Source organism: Rutidosis leptorrhynchoides, chromosome 1, assembly GCF_046630445.1.
Source record: "Rutidosis leptorrhynchoides isolate AG116_Rl617_1_P2 chromosome 1, CSIRO_AGI_Rlap_v1, whole genome shotgun sequence".
NCBI lineage: Eukaryota > Viridiplantae > Streptophyta > Magnoliopsida > Asterales > Asteraceae > Rutidosis > Rutidosis leptorrhynchoides.
In genome coordinates this window covers 683,301,744-683,321,203 of record NC_092333.1, presented here as the reverse complement: position 1 = coordinate 683,321,203, position 19,460 = coordinate 683,301,744, and the positions used below count along the sequence as shown (strand labels likewise).

General features: G+C 36.3%; 3 protein-coding genes across 3 annotated transcripts; 1 reads left to right on the top strand and 2 right to left on the bottom strand.

Moving 5' to 3' along the window:
• Positions 1-840: 840 nt before the first annotated feature.
• Positions 841-3,495, top strand: LOC139886026 (universal stress protein PHOS34-like). The gene is made up of 3 exons (XM_071869765.1): positions 841-1,684; positions 2,786-2,826; positions 3,275-3,495. Coding segments are annotated over exons 1-2 (720 nt in total). The 5' UTR covers positions 841-966; the 3' UTR covers positions 2,788-2,826; positions 3,275-3,495.
• Positions 3,496-4,482: 987 nt separating this feature from the next.
• LOC139852132 (G-type lectin S-receptor-like serine/threonine-protein kinase At4g27290) lies at positions 4,483-7,881 on the bottom strand. Its single transcript, XM_071841358.1, has 7 exons — positions 6,618-7,881; positions 6,406-6,531; positions 6,199-6,326; positions 5,752-5,962; positions 5,421-5,658; positions 5,173-5,323; positions 4,483-5,088 (listed from the first exon to the last, which is right to left on the bottom strand). The coding sequence occupies exons 1-7, from the start codon at positions 7,879-7,881 to the stop codon at positions 4,780-4,782; spliced, it is 2,427 nt and encodes an 808-aa protein (XP_071697459.1). The 3' UTR covers positions 4,483-4,779.
• A 3,177-nt stretch (positions 7,882-11,058) lies between these two features.
• Positions 11,059-14,085, bottom strand: LOC139852123 (G-type lectin S-receptor-like serine/threonine-protein kinase At4g27290). The gene is made up of 7 exons (XM_071841351.1): positions 12,822-14,085; positions 12,587-12,727; positions 12,358-12,491; positions 12,045-12,255; positions 11,722-11,962; positions 11,450-11,600; positions 11,059-11,364 (listed from the first exon to the last, which is right to left on the bottom strand). The coding sequence occupies exons 1-7, from the start codon at positions 14,083-14,085 to the stop codon at positions 11,059-11,061; spliced, it is 2,448 nt and encodes an 815-aa protein (XP_071697452.1).
• Between the last annotated feature and the right edge of the window lie 5,375 nt (positions 14,086-19,460).

Genomic DNA, 19,460 nt, shown 5'->3' with positions numbered 1-19,460 from the left:
ATTTGGCCACATTGACAATTTATTTTTTTCACGTTGAATGTGTTTCCGTCTTAGTGACTATAATTTTGTTTTGAGGTTTCTATCTATTGAAATTTAGGTGGAGTTGAATGTCTTTGAAGATATTTAATTTATGTCAGCTTTTAATGGTGTGAGTTTCAGTATTTTCGGTTCCAGGTGTTTCGCCCTTATATTATTTGTAGGTGTTTTGGTGGGATCGATGATCATAGTTTTTTTGGGCTTCATACGTGTTATAGGGTACACTTTAATTAGGTTGTTACAAGTTCTTGTTCTCAAACGCATGGTGAAGATTTAGTGTCTAATGAGGATCTCAATTTGTGTTATGCGAAGAAGTGGGTTATAATATTTCAATTGTTTATTTTTAGTAATTAGAATTTGCTTAATGTAGTTAGAGTCTAGTTCAATTGTATATAACTAATTTAGCAATAGCACAGTGGTACTCGATAATTTGAAGCTGTGACTTGTCATGTGAAAACTTTAATATAAAATAGGCGCATGTTCAATCTCCACTCGCGACAAGAATTAAAATTCATGCTGTAGTGAGATGATGATTACTCTTGTCACATGTGTGGAGATGTGATGAATATACTTTTTTGACATTTGACTCTTTCAGTGTGGATCTCATGAATTTTAAAGAAAACACATTTGACAAACAAAGTACAACTTTTGACATAGTTATAATATAGATTTGAGTTAATAAAACGCGTTGGAGTTTGAATTAATTGAAAGTCAATTTGGTTATTTATTTAAACCTAAATTAAATTTAAAATTATACGTGAACACATTTTTCAAAAAAAGTCGTATCCGACCCGAATAACCCTGCCCTGAAACCCCCCAATTATTTACGGCATCTCTTTCGCATAATAAAACCACCAAAAAACACTTCCACCGATCCACTCGCAAAATTCTTTAATTTCAACCTACTGTCAAGCCCTAATTTCAACAACAATGCAACCCTCAAAACCCCTACCAGATTCCGACTTACCTTCCCTCGCCGCCATCAAAGTCAAATCATCTTCTCCTCGTTTCCGTCCAACTGCCAATCCTTCCGCCACCGAAACCCCTACCGCCGGCGCCCAACGCCGTATTGGCATCGCCGTAGATCTCAGTGACGAGAGTGCTTTTGCCGTCAAGTGGGCGGTCCATCAGTACCTCCGTCCCGGTGACGCCGTGATCCTGATCCACGTCCGTCCTACTTCCGTCCTCTACGGCGCCGATTGGGGCTCCGTTGACCTATCAATCGTCGATACGGATAATGAAGATACCAAGTCAAAATTAGAAGATGATTTTGATACTTTTACTACTACTAAATCTGCGGACTTAGCACAGCCTCTTGTGGACGCGCACATACCGTATAAAATCCATATTGTTAAGGATCATGATATGAAAGAGAGGCTTTGTTTGGAAGTTGAGAGGTTAGGGTTAAGTGCTGTGATTATGGGAAGCCGAGGTTTTGGTGCGACAAAACGAGGGAGTGATGGAAGGCTAGGAAGTGTTAGTGATTACTGTGTGCGTCATTGTGTGTGTCCAGTTGTTGTTGTTAGGTATCCTGATGAAAAAGATGCTGGTGCTGCACCAGGTGAACCGATTGTTTCGGTTGCTACAGCTGATGCTGATGATGAAGATGATGAATCTGAGTTTCATGATGCTACTGATGAGAAGAAATGTTAGTACTTTTGTTATCAATATATATATATGAGTGTTTGATTTACTGTTTATGTATTGACATTATGGTTGTGATGTGTTAATAAGATTGTTATTTTAATGCATTAATTAGTTGGTGTTGAGATTTAAATGCCTGGTTTGATATTGGCATTCTTGTATAGGTGATATATGATGCATATTCGTTTTACAATAGTTCGTTATTGCCTTTCTTGATGCGAGAACATATTTTTTAGTTTGTAGAAAGTTTGAACGATTCTATTTGTGACGTCCATGAAATTTTCAAATTATAGTTATTTTGGTATGAATTACATATTTTTTAGTTTGTAGAAAGTTTGAACGATTCTATTTGTGACGTCCATGAAATTTTCAAATTATAGTTATTTTGGTATGAATTACATATTTTGGTATTCTGCTTACTTTTTAAAAGCTTATAATTGCAACTTGGTGTCAAGGATTGTGGTTGGCGGTTATCTGTTTTTGTGGCCTGAGTTATGGGCGGTTTTTCATGTTTTCTGCTTAGGAAGTCATATCAGTTATACTTGTGACAGATTAAAGATTAAATAATCTTGTTCCTTGTTTTTGATGACTAATACCCTCTAACTATGCTGTTTATGCTAGAAACAAGATAAACAAGGAAACTAGTCAACCTATACTCAAAAAGATTGCAAACTATATTATCTTTCTTTTATTTCAGTTTATGGATGATAGATTTAGAGTATGCCAATGTTTTATGCTGCAATAGAAAAGCGTGCTATGTCATTTATGCACGAATGGTGAAACAAGTAGAAATAATTTGCCATTTGCAGTACTGATCGTAATTGATCAAAACTGCCACTTACTCATTCGTCTAGCTACGATGATGAATTATCTACATTCTTGTGATCTTATCATCAATTACCTGCTTCATATTCATGAAAAAGTTGTAAGCTGTGAAGCTTACCCCTATGTCATATATTGCCATTATTAGAAAGTTAGTTCTAAAGTTATTGAGAATTTGTATATATGTAATTAGTTAATTTAATTTCAAAGCCAGGTCTGGAGTTGCTGTTTGGTTATCTTATATTATTGGTTTTTCTAACTTTCTGCATTTGTCTGTTGGCAGGAGCTCGATGGAATGGTTTTGTGTGGTTCTTCCGTTTAAAGGTAAGGATTCACATAATGTCATAATCGAAAGTGGATTGCATTAGTAAGTGGCATATTTGACCCAATTACTTATGGATAGGTTGAGGAGTGTCGTTTTGTCTAATTCGACAAGTGGTGCAAATCAAAATCAAGATAGTTTTTAAAATGTACCCGAGTATATATAGTATTAATAGATATTAATTTACAATAACTATATTCTTACAACTCTTTTTGTGGATAGAAGTAAGTAACTCTTTTAATGGCAATATTATGGGCCAAGTACCCGTTTCAATTTGTTCAAATTTACATGTTTTGACTTGTTTATGAACTTTGAAGCTTCATACCCACTAGCATGGCATCAGTGGGGGCGTGTGCAGGACAATATACCTGTATTCATACGCTTTGAAGTTTTCTGAATATATTTGTTAGTCATATAAGCCTACTTAATCTCTTTATTTACAACGTGCAGGATGGTCAGAAGGCATTGCAGTCTGCAAAGTCGAGGTGAACTTAAGTAGTCAATTTTTTCTCTCTTGTGTTTGAATTTGGTATGATACATGAGATTTGTTTATGGTAGAAAAAATTGTGCTAGTTTTATAATGAGTAAGTATTGTGTCTGCCAGTTGTGTGACTGGCTTCTGTGTGACAACAATGTGAAATAATGTAATATACCTATGTGTTAATTGTGTACCAGCTAGTGTTTTGCCATTTTTTTGGTTTTATATGCTGTTGATTTGTGCTGACTTTTTTCATGTTAAATTATTGATGACATCTTTTTAATATTCTGTTTTTGTAAGCGATATAAAAGTCTACGTAAACTTCTTATTCGTGGGTTATCCTCACTTATACTCTTTGTATAGATTTGAAGAGTTGCTTGTTGTTTTTTAGGCTTAGGCTGGGTTTGCTAAAACTGAATGATTTAGAGTTGATTGGTTTATAATTTGAATGGTTTTAAGGTTTTGAATAAACTTAGTTCTGTATGAAAATAAACTGTTTGATAATCATTTTGAATATAAGGTGTTTGATAATCATTTTGAATGACATATGAATCTGGTAAAATTACATTATTAATATGTGTTATGGGTACGATTTGAGGAAAATATTACTGAAAATTTAGGTGCTTAATGGTCAAGAGAGTGTTTTTACTCTAAATGGTTCAGCACTGAATGCTGAATTATTTAGCGTCATATATTATTCAGAGGTAAGAAATAAACGTAACAAACGTGTTGAATGCCGAATGGTATAGTGAAAGCTGTTAATTAAGAAGTAAACAAATACAACTTTAGTTGTTTTGGGGGTTGGGCAATGGTGGTATATTTGTTATTTTGTGTGTTCACGTAGTTAATATGCATGTATTCATTTTATGTTTGTGAGTTTGTTTTTTTATATTCCTTAATCAGTTAAATGATTTTTAATAGCTATTTTATATAAGTGGATTTTCTTTTTCCCGAACAAACATGAACTAATAAGATAAGATAGGCAGTAAAAATGTGACGGAAGGAGTATTTGGTAAGGTAAAGTGAAAATTTAACATCGATTAATAATGATGATAAAATTATTAACAGAAGTACGGAAGTAGAAAGAAAAATCATCATATTACTCGTAATATAAATAGTTAAAGTCAAAATTTTGATATAAAGATAAAGAGTTAAAATGATATTATAATTATAATGCACTTTTTATAATCAATAATCTTCCAGAATACAACAGTCTAAATCTAAATTACAACTACAACAATACTAATACTCAATCCCACTTCATGTTTATAGTACAAAAAGGTCTGCTTCTGATTTGGTCATAGGCTTGAGTTGGAAATGGGCTTGGATGTTAAATTCTAGCTGATGGTCTTTAAATATCAGGCTAACTAGTAAGTCAATGCATAAAATAAAATTGTGTTCAAAATTCTCAATATCTTTTTTCCCTTTTTTGGGTACATAACTACAGTCTCCAAATACTTAAGAATGGTTATCTTCTTTATCTAGACTCCACATCTATAAACGTTGTATCATTGTTTGAGCTTTTTGTCTGTATGCCATATGAAGTTTCTGGCCCAAATTTTCCATCTTTTTCAGCGTAAAAACCAGGTTGTTCAGGATCTGGTAATTGACCTTCACCACTCAACATCGTAACCACTGCAGACATATTTGGTCTATCATTAGCGTTATGCTGAACACATAACAAAGCAACATGAATACACCGCAACAACTCATGTATACAGTTCGAGTTCACCAATGATGAATCAGCTAAATCCAAAGTCTTTTTTTCTTTGTAGAGTGTCCATGCCTGAAATTATTGAATTAACATACAACTTTCATCAAACTGTAACTTATTTAGTACCCTGCAAGTAGAATTGTTCATTTTGCTTACGTGTCCAAGAAGATTCTGAAATGTAGCTTCATCATAAAATCCTCTATTTTTCTTTCCACTAACAATCTCCAATATTAAAACACCAAAGCTAAATACATCTGATTTTATTGAAAAGATCCCATCCCCTGCATACTCTGGTGACATATATCCACTACATAAAATTATATACATGTTAGATTTATAAAATTATACATTATCATTTCATGGGTCATACAATACAATAGTGTTTGTGAATAATGAAATCTTACTATGTCCCAACAACTTTGTTAGTATTTGTGGCGGTATCAGTTCCTCCAAAGCTTCTTGCAAGGCCAAAATCTGATATCTTCGGGTTCATATCACAATCAAGTAAAATGTTGGCAGCTTTCAGGTCTCTATGGATGATCAAAAGCTGAGAATCTTGATGAAGATATAGTAAACCTCGAGCGATTCCATTGATAATTTGGAATCGTTGTGGCCAATCAAGTCTTTTGCTTTTTGTGTCATCTGTTCAAAATATTATTGATACGTTACTTGGTTTTCTTGAAACCATGAATGGAACCTGTTCTTGTAGTATATAATATCTTACATTTAACTTACCAAATAGAAGGAAATCGAGGCTGCTGTTAGGCATATACTCGTAAACTAGTAATTTTTCCACCCCTTCGATGCAATAACCTAAAATTTTGACAAGATTTCTATGTTGAAGCTTGGAAATGAAGATAACTTCATTCTTGAACTCTTCGTCCCCTTGATTAGAACCTATTGAAAGCCGTTTGACTGCAACTTCTTGTCCATCCTCAAGAACTCCCTACACAAGTATGCTTTATTTATTTCTAATACATAGTATATAGTATAATAAATAAATACAATAAATTAACTAAAAATGATTTTGCTAACAACAACCCTTAAAGTTGTCGTTAACCTGCATAATTATATTGTACATAGACGTTGAGATTGACTTTCAGATGGCGGTTATGCAAATGTACAATGAATTCATGCATGTTAACGACTGCCGTCGTAGCAAAATCCAAAAAAGAATGGTACCTTATAAACCGGCCCAAATCCACCCTCTCCAAGCTTGTTACCAACCGAGAAGTTGTTGGTTGCAACACTTAATGTTGATAAATTGAACATCGGGAGGTATAGACCGTCCTTTTCAACAATATGTCTCCCTATAGAAACAGAGTACTAAGTCTGCATTAACACAAAATAGCTATATGAACAAAGAAAATAGGTTCACATCATGTTTACCTTTTGCCTTCTTCTTTTTAATAAGGATCATAATACATAGTCCTATTGTTATGACTGATCCTAGAGCAACAGGGATGGCAATGGCCCAAACTTTCTTCTTACTTCTTGAACCAATTTTATCTTTTTCTGCAAAAGATACAAAATTTCATGGTTATAATCTTATACAGAGTAATATATATATTTTCATACAGTAAGATATAAAAGGTTTTTACCTAATTCAATAGCGGACATCCGTATGAAAATGTCTTGCCCGTTATCTGGAAGTACTCTCATATCGTTCAACTCGTTGTACCATATTAAACAACCAGTACCAAGTCTAATGTCCAAAGTCGCATAAGCCGTACAATTACACTCATTTTTACACTTCACCCTGCATTGCTCCACACTCATACTTCTATCAAACCACGATTCTCGAGTATCGGGTAATTTCATAAACGAATACTTCCGAAACCCTTCACCAACACCACAATCTAACGCGATTTCCCTTTGACAACCACTCGACCAATCGGCTATATCCCATTGATCCGGCCTTTTCGGTACAAACCCTCTTAAACACCCACAATTAGGAGACAAATTGATGTCACAACTACCATAAACCCCACACAACTCAAATCGTTCACAACTATCTGTTGTTAGTGATGTATACATGACCCATCCTTGCGTTCGGTTGACCCAATACCATTGACCCATGTTTCCTTCTGGACTTATAGTCAACCTAGTAAGAACCGACTTGTTTAGCAATTCGTATACAGCCGAAACCTCATTTTCATCAGAAGAATACCAGTTTCGATAAATCGGATTAGGCTGGTTATTCGAGTTGCCACTATATGCCACCCCATTCCAAGATCCTAATCTATATTGAATATCATTACCTTTTTTTTGAAATATTTGTGGGAGCCCATTAAAATCCATATAAATCATATATTGTCCCTTTGAAGGATCATCATCACTCTTCCATGATGTATAATTTGTAACTACACCTCTTTTTAAATTCCTTCCAAATTTCATATCCGGCATAATCGTATCTGTTGGATAATCAAAACTCTGCCAAATGTAATTTTCGGGCCCGCTTTGATCATCAAAAACCATAAAATTTGAGTCATCCAATAACTGGGCCACCACGTTTGGAGCGTTTCTGGTTAAATTCGACGACCAGATAATTCTGTTGGTGGTCGAGTCACGTAGCACCAATAAACCTCCAAGGTTTAGAGTTAGCTCGCCCGATTTGTTACCAATAGGAGTTTCTCTATTGGCAACCCAAATAACGGGTCCGTTTGCAAGCTGTTTGTACCATATGCCTAAGTATCGGTCTTGGGTCGTGTTGGTCGGGCTAAAGAACCCGAGCTCGAAGTAGTTTTGGGATGAGACAATTGTATCACCATCTTTAAGGGTTTGGTTTATGGTCAGGGTGTCTGTTGCAATGATACATGTAAATAAGGCATGAAAGCAAAGGTAGAGTATGGTTAGTTTTTCCATTGTGGTACTTTGCTTTCTCTAAGTGGAATGATTATTTATTTTATACTTTGCTTATGGCATTCAAAAGTCAAGAAAATTATTGAGGTTGACCGGTCAAAGTTGTGTTTCTATACAGGAATTGGTTCATATATAGTTGTCACATTCATAGTGTCAGGTAAGGATTGTTGATTGATAAATACTATAATGATTGATTATATTTATATATACTTCGTATTCGGTAAATAATAAGACAAGATAATAGACCGGATCATTGACTAGCAAGGTCGGTACCAGGATTTTTTTTCACCGGGGGTAAAAATACAAAATAAAAATGTAGCAATTTTTTTTCAGCAAAATATAGAGGTTTTGGGAAAAAAATGGAGATTTTTAGGCAAATTATGGAGTTTTTGGGGCAAAATTTAAAGGTTTGTGGGCAAAATTTGAAGGTTTTGGGGTAAAATTTGAAGGTTTTTGGGCAAAATTTGAAGGTTTTGGGACAAAATTTGAAGGTTTTGGGGAAAAAAAAAAAATCCACCGGAGGCAAAGTCGAAAAATCTAAAATTTTTACACTGAAAATTTCAAATCAACTGAGCGCGACTGCCCCAGCTTGTCCCTTCATAAAATCGCCCCTGTTGACTAGTGGTGGCTCATAAAACTTTCCAACTTTTGTTTATAAGACAGAATAACTTTTGTTCTCTAAAAGTAATTACATGTTGGCCTGCCAAAGGGAATTTGTTACCTGTATTCTATTAGATATATGGGGTTTTGAATGATCTTCTAGTCTAGAAATAGAAATAGCTTGTAATTTGCGGTGATAGTCGTTGATGATTCCTGCTTCTTTAAGTTAATTTAAGGTTTCGTTGGTGTTTGGTCGGCGATTTGATGGTATTTGGTGGTTTTGGTTAATCATATGCTTATTTTTCGGTTACATGTGGACTACCCCTCTCGTTTCTTTGATATGTTTCATCATATTGTCACAAGTCTTTGCCGTTTGCTATGCTTCGATTAGAGCTCCCGGAGTGGTACCCCGTCTCCCTCATGTCGCACCCCAAGTGACTTAGTCACCCACTCCCCGTTCGCGTCGCTGTTGCTCGTTTTCCCTCGGGTCAGTCGCATATGCGACACAATTAATTGCATGGTTAATAAAAAAATATAAAAATTAAAATAAAAATTGAATATAAGGGCTAGTTGTTTTTTTTTTTAATCTTCTATATATACAACTAACTCAACTCATATTTGTAATGTTTGCTTTATTTTTTTATTTTTAGGAATTATAATTTTTAATTATTTAATGTAATGTGTGATTTTTATTTTTAATGAAGTTATTTCTATTTATATTGATTCTTATAATTATATTAATTTATGTTATATTTAAAATCATTAAAATAATGATAAAAAATAAAAACTGACATACCCCAAGTGACGTAGGTCACCACTCCCCACTTTTTTCTGACTCAGCAAGTCAGGTCTTACATGCCAAGTGACCTGGATCACCACTCCCAGTGCTCTTAGAAACACGCGTTCTACATATATTTATTGATGGTCAATGGATGTCAGCACAACCTCAATGCATTTTAAAAGACCGCATGTTAACAACCACATACTTATATAAAAAATCGAAACCCACTTATTAATGAATTAATAATTACTCCTTCCCTCCTATATCTATGGTTCAGTATTCATTTTTTAGATGTTTCAAATTAATCGTTCACTTACATAAATAAAAAAAAAATAATGTGATAAATTTCTTTTGTGCCCTCCTACTTTATACATGTTAGACAAAAAAAAATATGTAAAATGTAAGGGGTAAAACTGAAAAGTTAACAGAAAAGTACATATGTCAGGTACTTTTTCTTAAACTATACGTTTTTTGTCTGGGGACAAAATAAATTTGGGATGGAGGGAGTATCTATTTAAATACATTTATTCATTAAATTTAATACCTTATACTCCGCATAAGTTTAAAAATAAACGTATTTATTAAAAAATAATAATTATTAAATTTAAAATTCAATATGAAAATCAAACAAATAGGAAAAAAAAAAAAAAAGACGAGTCATGGAATTGTACCGTGACCAAATTTAAATTTAGGACTCCGTATTAAAATAAAACAAATAAATATTCATTTTCGTTGGAGTCCATGACCGTCCCAAATATCTAACACAAATTAATTTTGTGGGCCTCTGCATTTCCGTCTTCATCCTTCATAAAAAAACGAATTTCCTTTCGTTTATTTCCAACGACTCAAACGACCATTTACTCCCAAAATGACAGACCCAAAATGACAGAGTCAACAAAGTATATACATTTTATGTATTTACTCATTTATTGACTGGGAAAAATATTGGCCCTTGGGACGTTTGATGAGAAAACGATCCACATAACTACAAACCACAAGAATGATAGATTTTATGTGGTCCAGCGGTTGGTGGCATGCCTCCTTTAGGGGAGGTCAGGAGTTCGACCCCCGTTGGCTACATATTAAAAACACAATTTCATCTCTGCCATGAAGTATCCACCCATGACACATTTACCATATCGTTTGGGGTAAAGCGGAGGGGGGTTTTACTTGGCTGTGCCTTTGGATCGGTTTCAAGGTTTCCTCCCGGGCAGCGATGGGGGTGGGGTTATTATCGCTGCATCGGCATAGTCGAAACCGGAGATGATCGCAACGGGTGGTTTAGTCCCCCTCAGGTGATCCCAATCACTGTTAAAAAGAAAAAAAGACACAACTTTTAGTTTAGAACAAATCACATAAACGGCACCTTTTAGTATAGAACAAATCACATAAGCGACACGCATAATTAAGTTTATATTTAAAGTAGTGAGCTCTAAGGTACTTATTCTATCATTTTAAATGGTGGTATGAAATGAAATTGTTGAGCTGACCCACTTAAGTTGTGGATGATGTCGATAGTATGACTTTTAGTAGAAAAATCATCACGTGTGACATAATTTCTACGCTAGAGACATGAACTTAAGAACTAAATTTCTTAATGCAGGATTAGAAATTAATTCTCTAGCTTTAAAAGCAACTTAACGTAGCAAATAACAAGATGCAAGTCGTAGAGATCACTTAATTAATGACCACAAAAGCACTTAAAGTGAGGCGAGGCAAAATAATATCACAAAGAATCCCAAATGAAAATTCAACTGCAAAAACTAACGCCACATTTACATCTTACCAATTACTAAGACTCATCTAGGACTTAAACATGTAATCGTGACTTCATTGTTCGAGCCATTTGAACGTATGCTAGAAAAATTCACAGGTCCAAATCTATCACCTTCTGTATAAAAACCAGGTGGGTTCGGTTCTGGCAACTGACCATCACTACTTAACATCATAACAACTGTAGACATATTGGGTCTATCTCCCGGGTTTCGTTGAACACATAACAAGCCCACATGGATTGCTAACACCACCTGATGTATATCGTCTGTCTCAAATAAAGATGCATCAACAAGTTCCAAACTTTTCCCTTCTTTTTGAAGTCTCCATGCCTACATTATTAAATTTAATTATTCCTTAATCATAATCATAAATTCATAATTTTGAAAAAAGTCAAACATGATTTAATTATTTTACATGTCCAAGAAGGTTGTGACAATGATCTGCATGAATGAATCCTCTGTTTTTCTTCCCGCTTACTATCTCGAGTACTAAAACACCGAAGCTGAATACATCTGATTTTACTGAAAAGATTCCGTCTCCAGCATACTCAGGAGACATGTATCCGCTACATCAAATTATTAAAATTTATATTAATGATGTATGTAATAATAAAAAGTTAACACGGATTAAAAAGAAGTAGTAGTAGTAGTAGTAGATAACATAAAGAGTTATAAAAACATTCTTACTATGTTCCGACCACTCTTTTGGTATTTGTTTCGGTTTCATTTCCTCCGAAGCTTCTTGCAAGACCAAAGTCAGATATCTTAGGATTCATGTCATGATCTAACAAAATGTTGGCGGCTTTGAGGTCTCTATGGATGATTCTTAGTCGAGAATCTTGATGAAGATAAAGTAGACCCCGAGCGATACCATTAATAATATAGTAACGTTGTGACCAGTTAAGTCTTTCACTTTCAGTACTTTCATCTGACAAAGGTCTAAATGCATTAGTTCTGTTTTCTTGATCGAATGATTTCATTGAAGCTAAAGATTAGTAATTTAAACTTACCAAATATAAACAAGTCGAGGCCTTTGTTAGGCATGTACTCGTAGATTAACATCCTTTCTTGCCCTTCGACGCAAAATCCTATAGTTCTGACTAGATTACGATGTTGAAGCTTCGATATGAACAAAACCTCATTTTTGAATTCTTCAACTCCTTGTGTAGAATTAGTCGAGAGCCGCTTCACGGCAATTTCTTGCCCGTCCTCTAAAAATCCCTAATTATTCACAAGAAGATGGTTACAGGCACATGTAATAATAAAAAATATAATTAAACTAATATCCATATATTTAACTTAGGAGTCAAGAAAGAATAGTACTTTATAAACTGGTCCAAAACCTCCCTCCCCAAGCTTATTTCTAAATGAGAAGTTGTCTGTCGCAACGACCAACTGTGACAAACTAAACAATGGTAGATCAATAATGTCTTTTTGCTTAACTGGATCATGTGATACTGCAAATACAGGATCTATGATTGGATCAAACGACAATGCACAGACGAATAAGATAAATTTAAGATCAAACTAATTATAAAAATAAACTAGTTACCTGGTACCTGCTTCGGCTTTCGCATTCTTTTCATCTTGATCGTCAACACGCATAGTACTAGTAAAATAGCTAAACCCACTGCTATAGGAATAATAATGACAGTGACCCGTACCTTCTTGTTCGAAACCTTCTTATCTTTTGCTGTAACCAAATAAAACATCATGATCAAAAGTTCATACATTCAATATAAAGAGACATACTTTTAGCCTACCAAATAAAGTAACAAAATGTTTACCTATTTCTGCGGCGGCCATCCTTATATATATATCTTGCCCATTTGTAAACAACCTCATATCGATTAATTCATCATACCATAACAAACAACCGATATTATCTTTAATATCCAAAGTCGTATAAGCCGTGCAATTACACTCATTTCTACATTTCATCTCACATTGCTCCAATGTCATATTCCTATCAAACCATGATTGTCGAGTATCTGGTAATTTCACATTCGAATACTTTCGAAACCCATCTCCAGCAACACAATCCAGCGCGATTTCCCTTCGACATCCACTTGTCCAATCAGAAACACCCCATTGGTCAGGTTTTTTAGGAATAAATCCTTTCAAACACCCACAAGATGGCGATTGTTCGATATCGCAACTTCCATAAACACCACACAACCCATATCGAACACAATTATCAACCGTTGGGGACAAAAACAGAACCCAACCTTGAGTTCTATTAATCCAATTCCACCAACTCATATCCCCCGATGGACTTAACGTCATTCTACTAAGAACAGATGGGTCAATTAAATCAAAATACGAGTAGGTCTCTATTTCATTTGAAACGTACTGCAATTTGAAAATCGGATTTGGCTTCATACTTGCAGGCATCCCTGTAAACCCAAGACCATTCCAAATTCCAAGCCTAAACTGAATCACATCACCATTTTTTTGAAATACTTGTGGGTACCCACTAAACTCCCAATACACCATAAACGGGCCCTCAGACGGATTATCAACGCTTTTCCATGACGTAACGTTTCTAACGACACCCCTTTTTAAATCCCTCCCGAATCTAACTCCCGGAAGAAACGTGTTTACAGCATGATCAAATGTCTGCCAAATGTAGTTATCCGGCCCATTTTCTTCGTTAAACACCATAAAATTCCCATTGTCTAGCAATTTACCCACCAGGTTTCCGGTTTTTGGTGAAGAATTTGATGACCAAATGATTGTATTGGTGGTCGAGTCACGAAGAACTAAAACTCCATCATGATGAAGAGTTAACTCACCAGAATTGTTTATGATTGGTGTGTCTCGATTCGCGATCCAGGCAACCGTGCCTGTGGCTAGCCGGTTGTAACGTATGCCTAAGTATCGATCTTCGGTTGTGTTGCCTAGGCTAAAGAACCCGAGCTCGAATGTTTCTTGGGCCGAAACAATGGTTTGACCATCTCTTATGGTTTGATTTATAGCTATTGTGTCAACAGCATTGACAGAAACTAGTAGTAAATTGAAAAATATGAATATAGGGATTGTGGTATCCATTTATGAAGTTGTTCCTTTAATTGGGGTGATAATGATAATAATGATAATGATAATGATACTAATAATAATACAGATGATATTTGCATGGTATATTAATACTAGTCTATATGTTTTAGCATCAAGAATGAATTATTGCATCTGCTTTCAAATGGGTCAGAAAGCTGGTTGACATCTAACAAGTGGGTCCAGTTAATTAATTTGGGTGAGTATTTTAGTGACGGCTGCTAGCCAATTCATATTCATATTATTCTGATTCTGATTAATATTATAAGCCGGTGGCAGACTTATTTGACAACAATTTTGGCTGGTGATTGCCTGATTGATCAGTCAACATTTTATTAGATCTTTGTTGGCTTCTGTATTGTTCTTTGTAATTAAGAATAAATTAAATTATAATATAATAATTAACACCCTGTTTTATTTAAAAAAAGTGCACATAGAAATAAATTAAGACACTTGATAAAGACATAAATAAACATAAGTCGATGTATGATCATGCATATTTTAACCGAGGGGTTTAATATGCCTGCTCAATACGTAAAGAGGGGTTTAAGGATCTTAGAACGTGGCTCTCCGGTCCGGCTACCGTGAATAACCCTGGCCGACATGATGATGTCGGCGGGGTGGCCAAGTGATTAAGTCCACCTTCGATAGCGGTCGCTGATCGGAAGGCCTCAAATAAGGTCGTAGGTACTAGCTTACAAAAGACTAACCTGTTAACCTTGAAAAGATGCTGAATGATGCTGTTATACGTAATGTGTATTGTATGCGATGGTTACGTAATGTGCTGTGTCCGGTAAACGATGATCAGGGTTTGTATTTATAGGCAAACCCTAATTCTTGAACCGTCCCAGATCATCATAATCTCATCCATAACTGACTCCCCCGAATCACGGATATAATTATGGAAAAGATATTTTCTTGACAGCTAAGCAACCGCCGTACCGGGAACAAAGGCATTCGCACGCCGCATACCGCACACAAGAACACGCATACGCACAATAGTGATTGTCCGCATACATTCGCGGTGCGCCTGCGGGTTGCGGTATCATTATGTCCCCCCAGTTTGATGTTATATGGCACGAGGCGTATGATATCAAACTATTAAGCGAAAGAAAAAACAAGATAACGGCTAGCATTTAATATTCCGCGTGCGCCTCGATGTCATTAAATGCCTGTCACAATCGCATAAGCCCATTCGGCGGACATGACATAAAGTGGCAATGTGTCAGGCGCGTGCCAACCACGCGCGCACATGTAATCATACCCAACTGGCATCCACGCGCACAAATAAAGTGCTGGCCGTCGATTGCATAACACGTGTATAGCCACGATCACACCACTCCATCCAATCTGCCCTATAAATACTCCATTTCGCAGCTCATTTCCACTTTCCTGCTTCAAGCTTCCTCGTTACGCTGCCAATTTGAATTCCGATCAAAAATCGAACATTCCGGCCACCATTTAAAGGTTAGTATTCATTCGATTACTCCTAGAAAATGACTAAAGCTAACGAGACGTATGTAGATAGCGTAGAGTCTGTTATAGAGCAGAAGCACATAGATTACTTAGTGAAACAGTATCCTCCCTTAGCCAAGTACAATCCGGTGCCCCCTTTGTCCAATCAGCGAGCCCACGAGCCACCGGAGAAAAAGGTGGCTATTTACGAACATGCTTTTAAGCATGGCAACTTTAGGGTTCCTCCCACTGATTTCTTCCTGGGCGTGCTAGATCATTTTAAGGTCGGATTAGGTCAGTTACACCCTTACGCTATAGGAAAAATAGTCTTGTTCGAGATGTGGTGCGTTGCACTCAAGAAAGTGCCCCTGGTGAAGGTGTTTTGCCATTTATTCCGACTAGCTCACCACCACAAATCGTGGTTCACCTTCTTCGCTCGTCAAAACTTCACCAAGACCCCAAAATCGAATGCGGGGAATTGGAAAGAGACATTCTTTTTCGTCGACCAAACTGTGGTGAGTGCAAACTTCCCGCAAACGCTGATATGGTTCGAGAAGGTGGAGAAGGATGTAAACAAGACCCCCGCCCTGGATGAGGATGAAAGGAAACTATTAGCGGAGTGTGCAAACGCACAGCTAGTGCATCGATCATATGGGAACGTAATGCTGCGGCTAGGGAAGATATCCGCACACTGGCCATGGGAGGATGTGCGCCCAGCCATAGTCGGACCGGATGGAAAGGGTAGGAATAGTATAATCGCGTACTAAACTGTTTTTGTATGTATATTATCTAACGCATGCGCGTATCTTTGCAGAAATGAGGATGAAGAAGGTGCTGACTGCGGAAGAGATTGCGGGAATCTCCTTCCGCAAGCAAGATGTGAACGTACAGCTAGAGCAGGAGAAAACTAGCGAAAACGTGGAGCAATCGCCGGCGGCATCCTGCAACAAACGCAAAGCAGCTGAGACCTCTGCGGCTCAGCAGAAGAAGAAGAAGATGACTCCCAAACAAAGGGAGGACATGCGGAACGATAACTTTGTTCCAATCGAGCCACGCTCCGCAGAACTACTTCCCCCCATCACTGGTAAGCGTCCATTTCTTGCGTCTTCACCGCATAATAAAGTTCACGTTATAACTATTTACTGATATGCAGAGCATGTGGAGGAGACGCAGCCGTCCACCCCGCGGGTCAACCCAGATCTCCAAGCTACCGCCACATCAAAGGATAAGACAATACACGTGGATTCCGATTCCACACCAACTCCTCCGCAAGGTAGCTTCCGCGTTGCCAACCTCAGCCAACTCACACAGTCTTCCGCAGAAAATGCCGCAGAGCAGTCTGCATTCCTGCAGCAAATCTTTCCGGACGAATTCCGCGAGCAACTGGCCGCTCTACCGTTTAACCAGGCACACAATGCCTTTATTCAAAACGGCCTTGTATTTTTCGGCATGTTTGCGGATCAGGCCCGCCGCTCTTCCAGCATATACCAGCTAGCTTTGCGCAAAGAGGTAGAGCTGGGACTTCTGCAGGCGGGTGTAGATCAGGTCAAGAAGGATAGGGATGCTGCTGAGGAGGCGCGTAAGGCGGTTGAGTCGACCGCGAATGAAACCAAAGCCGCGCTGATTGAGGAAAGAAAAAAGAGCCGTGAGCTGGTTGGTGCGGTTGAGCAGGCGAAGGGGGATGCAGAACTGTGACGATCGCTCCAAATCCATATGGACGAACACGTCATTCATTGATTTCATTGCGAGGTATTTGACCTCTATGTGATACATTTTGTAACATTGTATTCGTTTGAAAAGGTATTTCATAAATGAATATATAAATTCCAGGTTTTTAACATCTGATGATTTCTACGTATAGACAATCACCATTTAAATGGTTTACAATAATACATCTGTTGACAATACAGTCAAAATAAGATACATGGTAATGGTTTGATGAATGCAAGTTTCTTGTATATAGCATGTATGACTCCAAGCACATATCTTGTATCACGTATAAGCAAACAGCGGAAGACTTCTAGAATCCTGAGAATAAACATGCTAACAAGTGTCAACACAAAGGTTGGTGAGTTCATAGTTTTAATATTACACATAATCCGTATATCAATGTGGATTACAAAAGTTCAGTTGTTTTATTCAAAACGTTTATCAATAGGTTTTACATAAAAGGTGGATCACAAGATTTCAGTTGTTTCATCCGAAACGTTTATCAATCGGTTCTACAAAATTGAGCACCCTGGTAACTAAACTTTAATGCTTATATAATTTGTACCCTTTGTATAATCATCTTAATAATACACGCAAACCAACGTGTACGCTTCTCAAATAGCATACGTCCGTTAAAAGGCTAGTGCTCTAGCTCGGACGGGGATATCAAGCCCTATGGATCCATATACTACTACTCGCGCCCACCAGTTCTTATAACTGGCAGTTACTAGTTACCAAAGCTAAGGGATTTTTGGTTCAAACTCAGTGTAGAATTTAGTATGTACTTGTATCCATTGCGTTTAAAATAAAGTGCATGTATTCTCAGCCCAAAAATATAGATTGCAAAAGCAATTAAAAAGGGAGCAAATGAAACTCACACAAAATCAGTTTTAGTATTTGTATCCATTTAGTAAAACAGTTTATAAAACTGCGCATGTATTCTCAGCCCAAAAATGTAAAGAGAAAAAGGGATCAAATGAAACTCACGCATATAAATCTAGTATTTTCAGTATTTATAAACAGTCGCATGTATTCTCAGCCCAAAAATATATTGAGTAAAAGGGATCATATGAAACTCACGCATATAAATCTAGTATTTTCAGTATTTATAAACAGTCGCATGTATTCTCAGCCCAAAAATATATTGAGTAAAAGGGATCATATGAAACTCACAGTTAAATATTGATATACAATATTGTAGGAAAGCACGTAGACGCATCGGAGATGATAAACACGAGGTTTGCTTCACAAAAATACCCCCGAACATTACCCATAACCTCCTTGGTAATAACCCATATTTTCCTTAGCTCTAGCTCGCTCGGAAACTCGTTTTGAAAGTGACACGCTCAAGACCTCGTCGTAGTATTTTATGTATAATATTAATACTACTAGTAATAATAATAAGATTAATAATAATAATAATAATAATAATAATATAAATACGGAGTAATATATGTGTAAAAAATGGAAGAATTCGACTGAATTTATAGAGGTTGCCTGCCCAGCCTTCCCATGCGATCGCATGGGTCTGAGGCACAATGGCCATGCGATCGCATGGCCTCTTTTTCCAGCTCACAATCGTTTTGTATTTTAGTTTGTCGACATATTTAAATATAATATATATTATATTTAATTTATATAATTATTTATATGTTATATTATATTTACGTGCATAGTTAACTTGTAACTTTTGTTCCGATAAGTCGTACGTTGTTACTTGACTTATGTCCCGGTTCCGGTTTCTCGAATGTCCTTTCGTAGCTGAGAAAACTTGCATTTTACATTTCGTGACTCGTACCTTTGTTAAAATATAGCCTTAAATTATTCCTAAACTATACCACTCAAAGTATATCTTAAACTTTCGAGTATTTTGGTCATTTACTTCTATAAATCATCGTCTCACTATTTGTTAAAATACATTTTTAAAATAGTGTTTTACTGTAGCAAAGTTACTGTAGCAAAGTCAATTTTTACTGTAGCAAGAAACTGTAGCAAAGTCAATTTTACTGTAGCAAATAGTGATTTTCGAAAACACTGTAGCATTTTGGGTACTGTAGCAATTTGAAAATACTTTATCAAATTAGTGTTTTACTGGTTCATCTTAAACGTTTTAGTTAACTTATCTAAATATCAATCAAATCAATAATCGAATGTTACTATCGTTTACTAAATAACTTGAAATCATATATATTTAATTAGATATATAA

What these genes read in the sequence shown, in the direction of transcription:
- LOC139886026 (XM_071869765.1), top strand. Translation starts at nt 967, where the DNA reads ATGCAACCCTCAAAACCCCTACCAGATTCCGACTTACCTTCCCTCGCC.
- LOC139852132 (XM_071841358.1), bottom strand. Translation starts at nt 7,881, where the DNA reads ATGGAAAAACTAACCATACTCTACCTTTGCTTTCATGCCTTATTTACA. An exon ending in GATGTCCGCTATTGAATTAG is followed by an intron (nt 6,532 to 6,617) that starts GTAAAAACCTTT and finishes TATCTTTTGCAG; the next exon opens with AAAAAGATAAAATTGGTTCA. An exon ending in AACAAAGTTGTTGGGACATA is followed by an intron (nt 5,324 to 5,420) that starts GTAAGATTTCAT and finishes AATTTTATGTAG; the next exon opens with TGGATATATGTCACCAGAGT.
- LOC139852123 (XM_071841351.1), bottom strand. Translation starts at nt 14,085, where the DNA reads ATGGATACCACAATCCCTATATTCATATTTTTCAATTTACTACTAGTT. An exon ending in GATGGCCGCCGCAGAAATAG is followed by an intron (nt 12,728 to 12,821) that starts GTAAACATTTTG and finishes ATTTGGTTACAG; the next exon opens with CAAAAGATAAGAAGGTTTCG. An exon ending in GTCACAACCTTCTTGGACAT is followed by an intron (nt 11,365 to 11,449) that starts GTAAAATAATTA and finishes TTAATAATGTAG; the next exon opens with GCATGGAGACTTCAAAAAGA.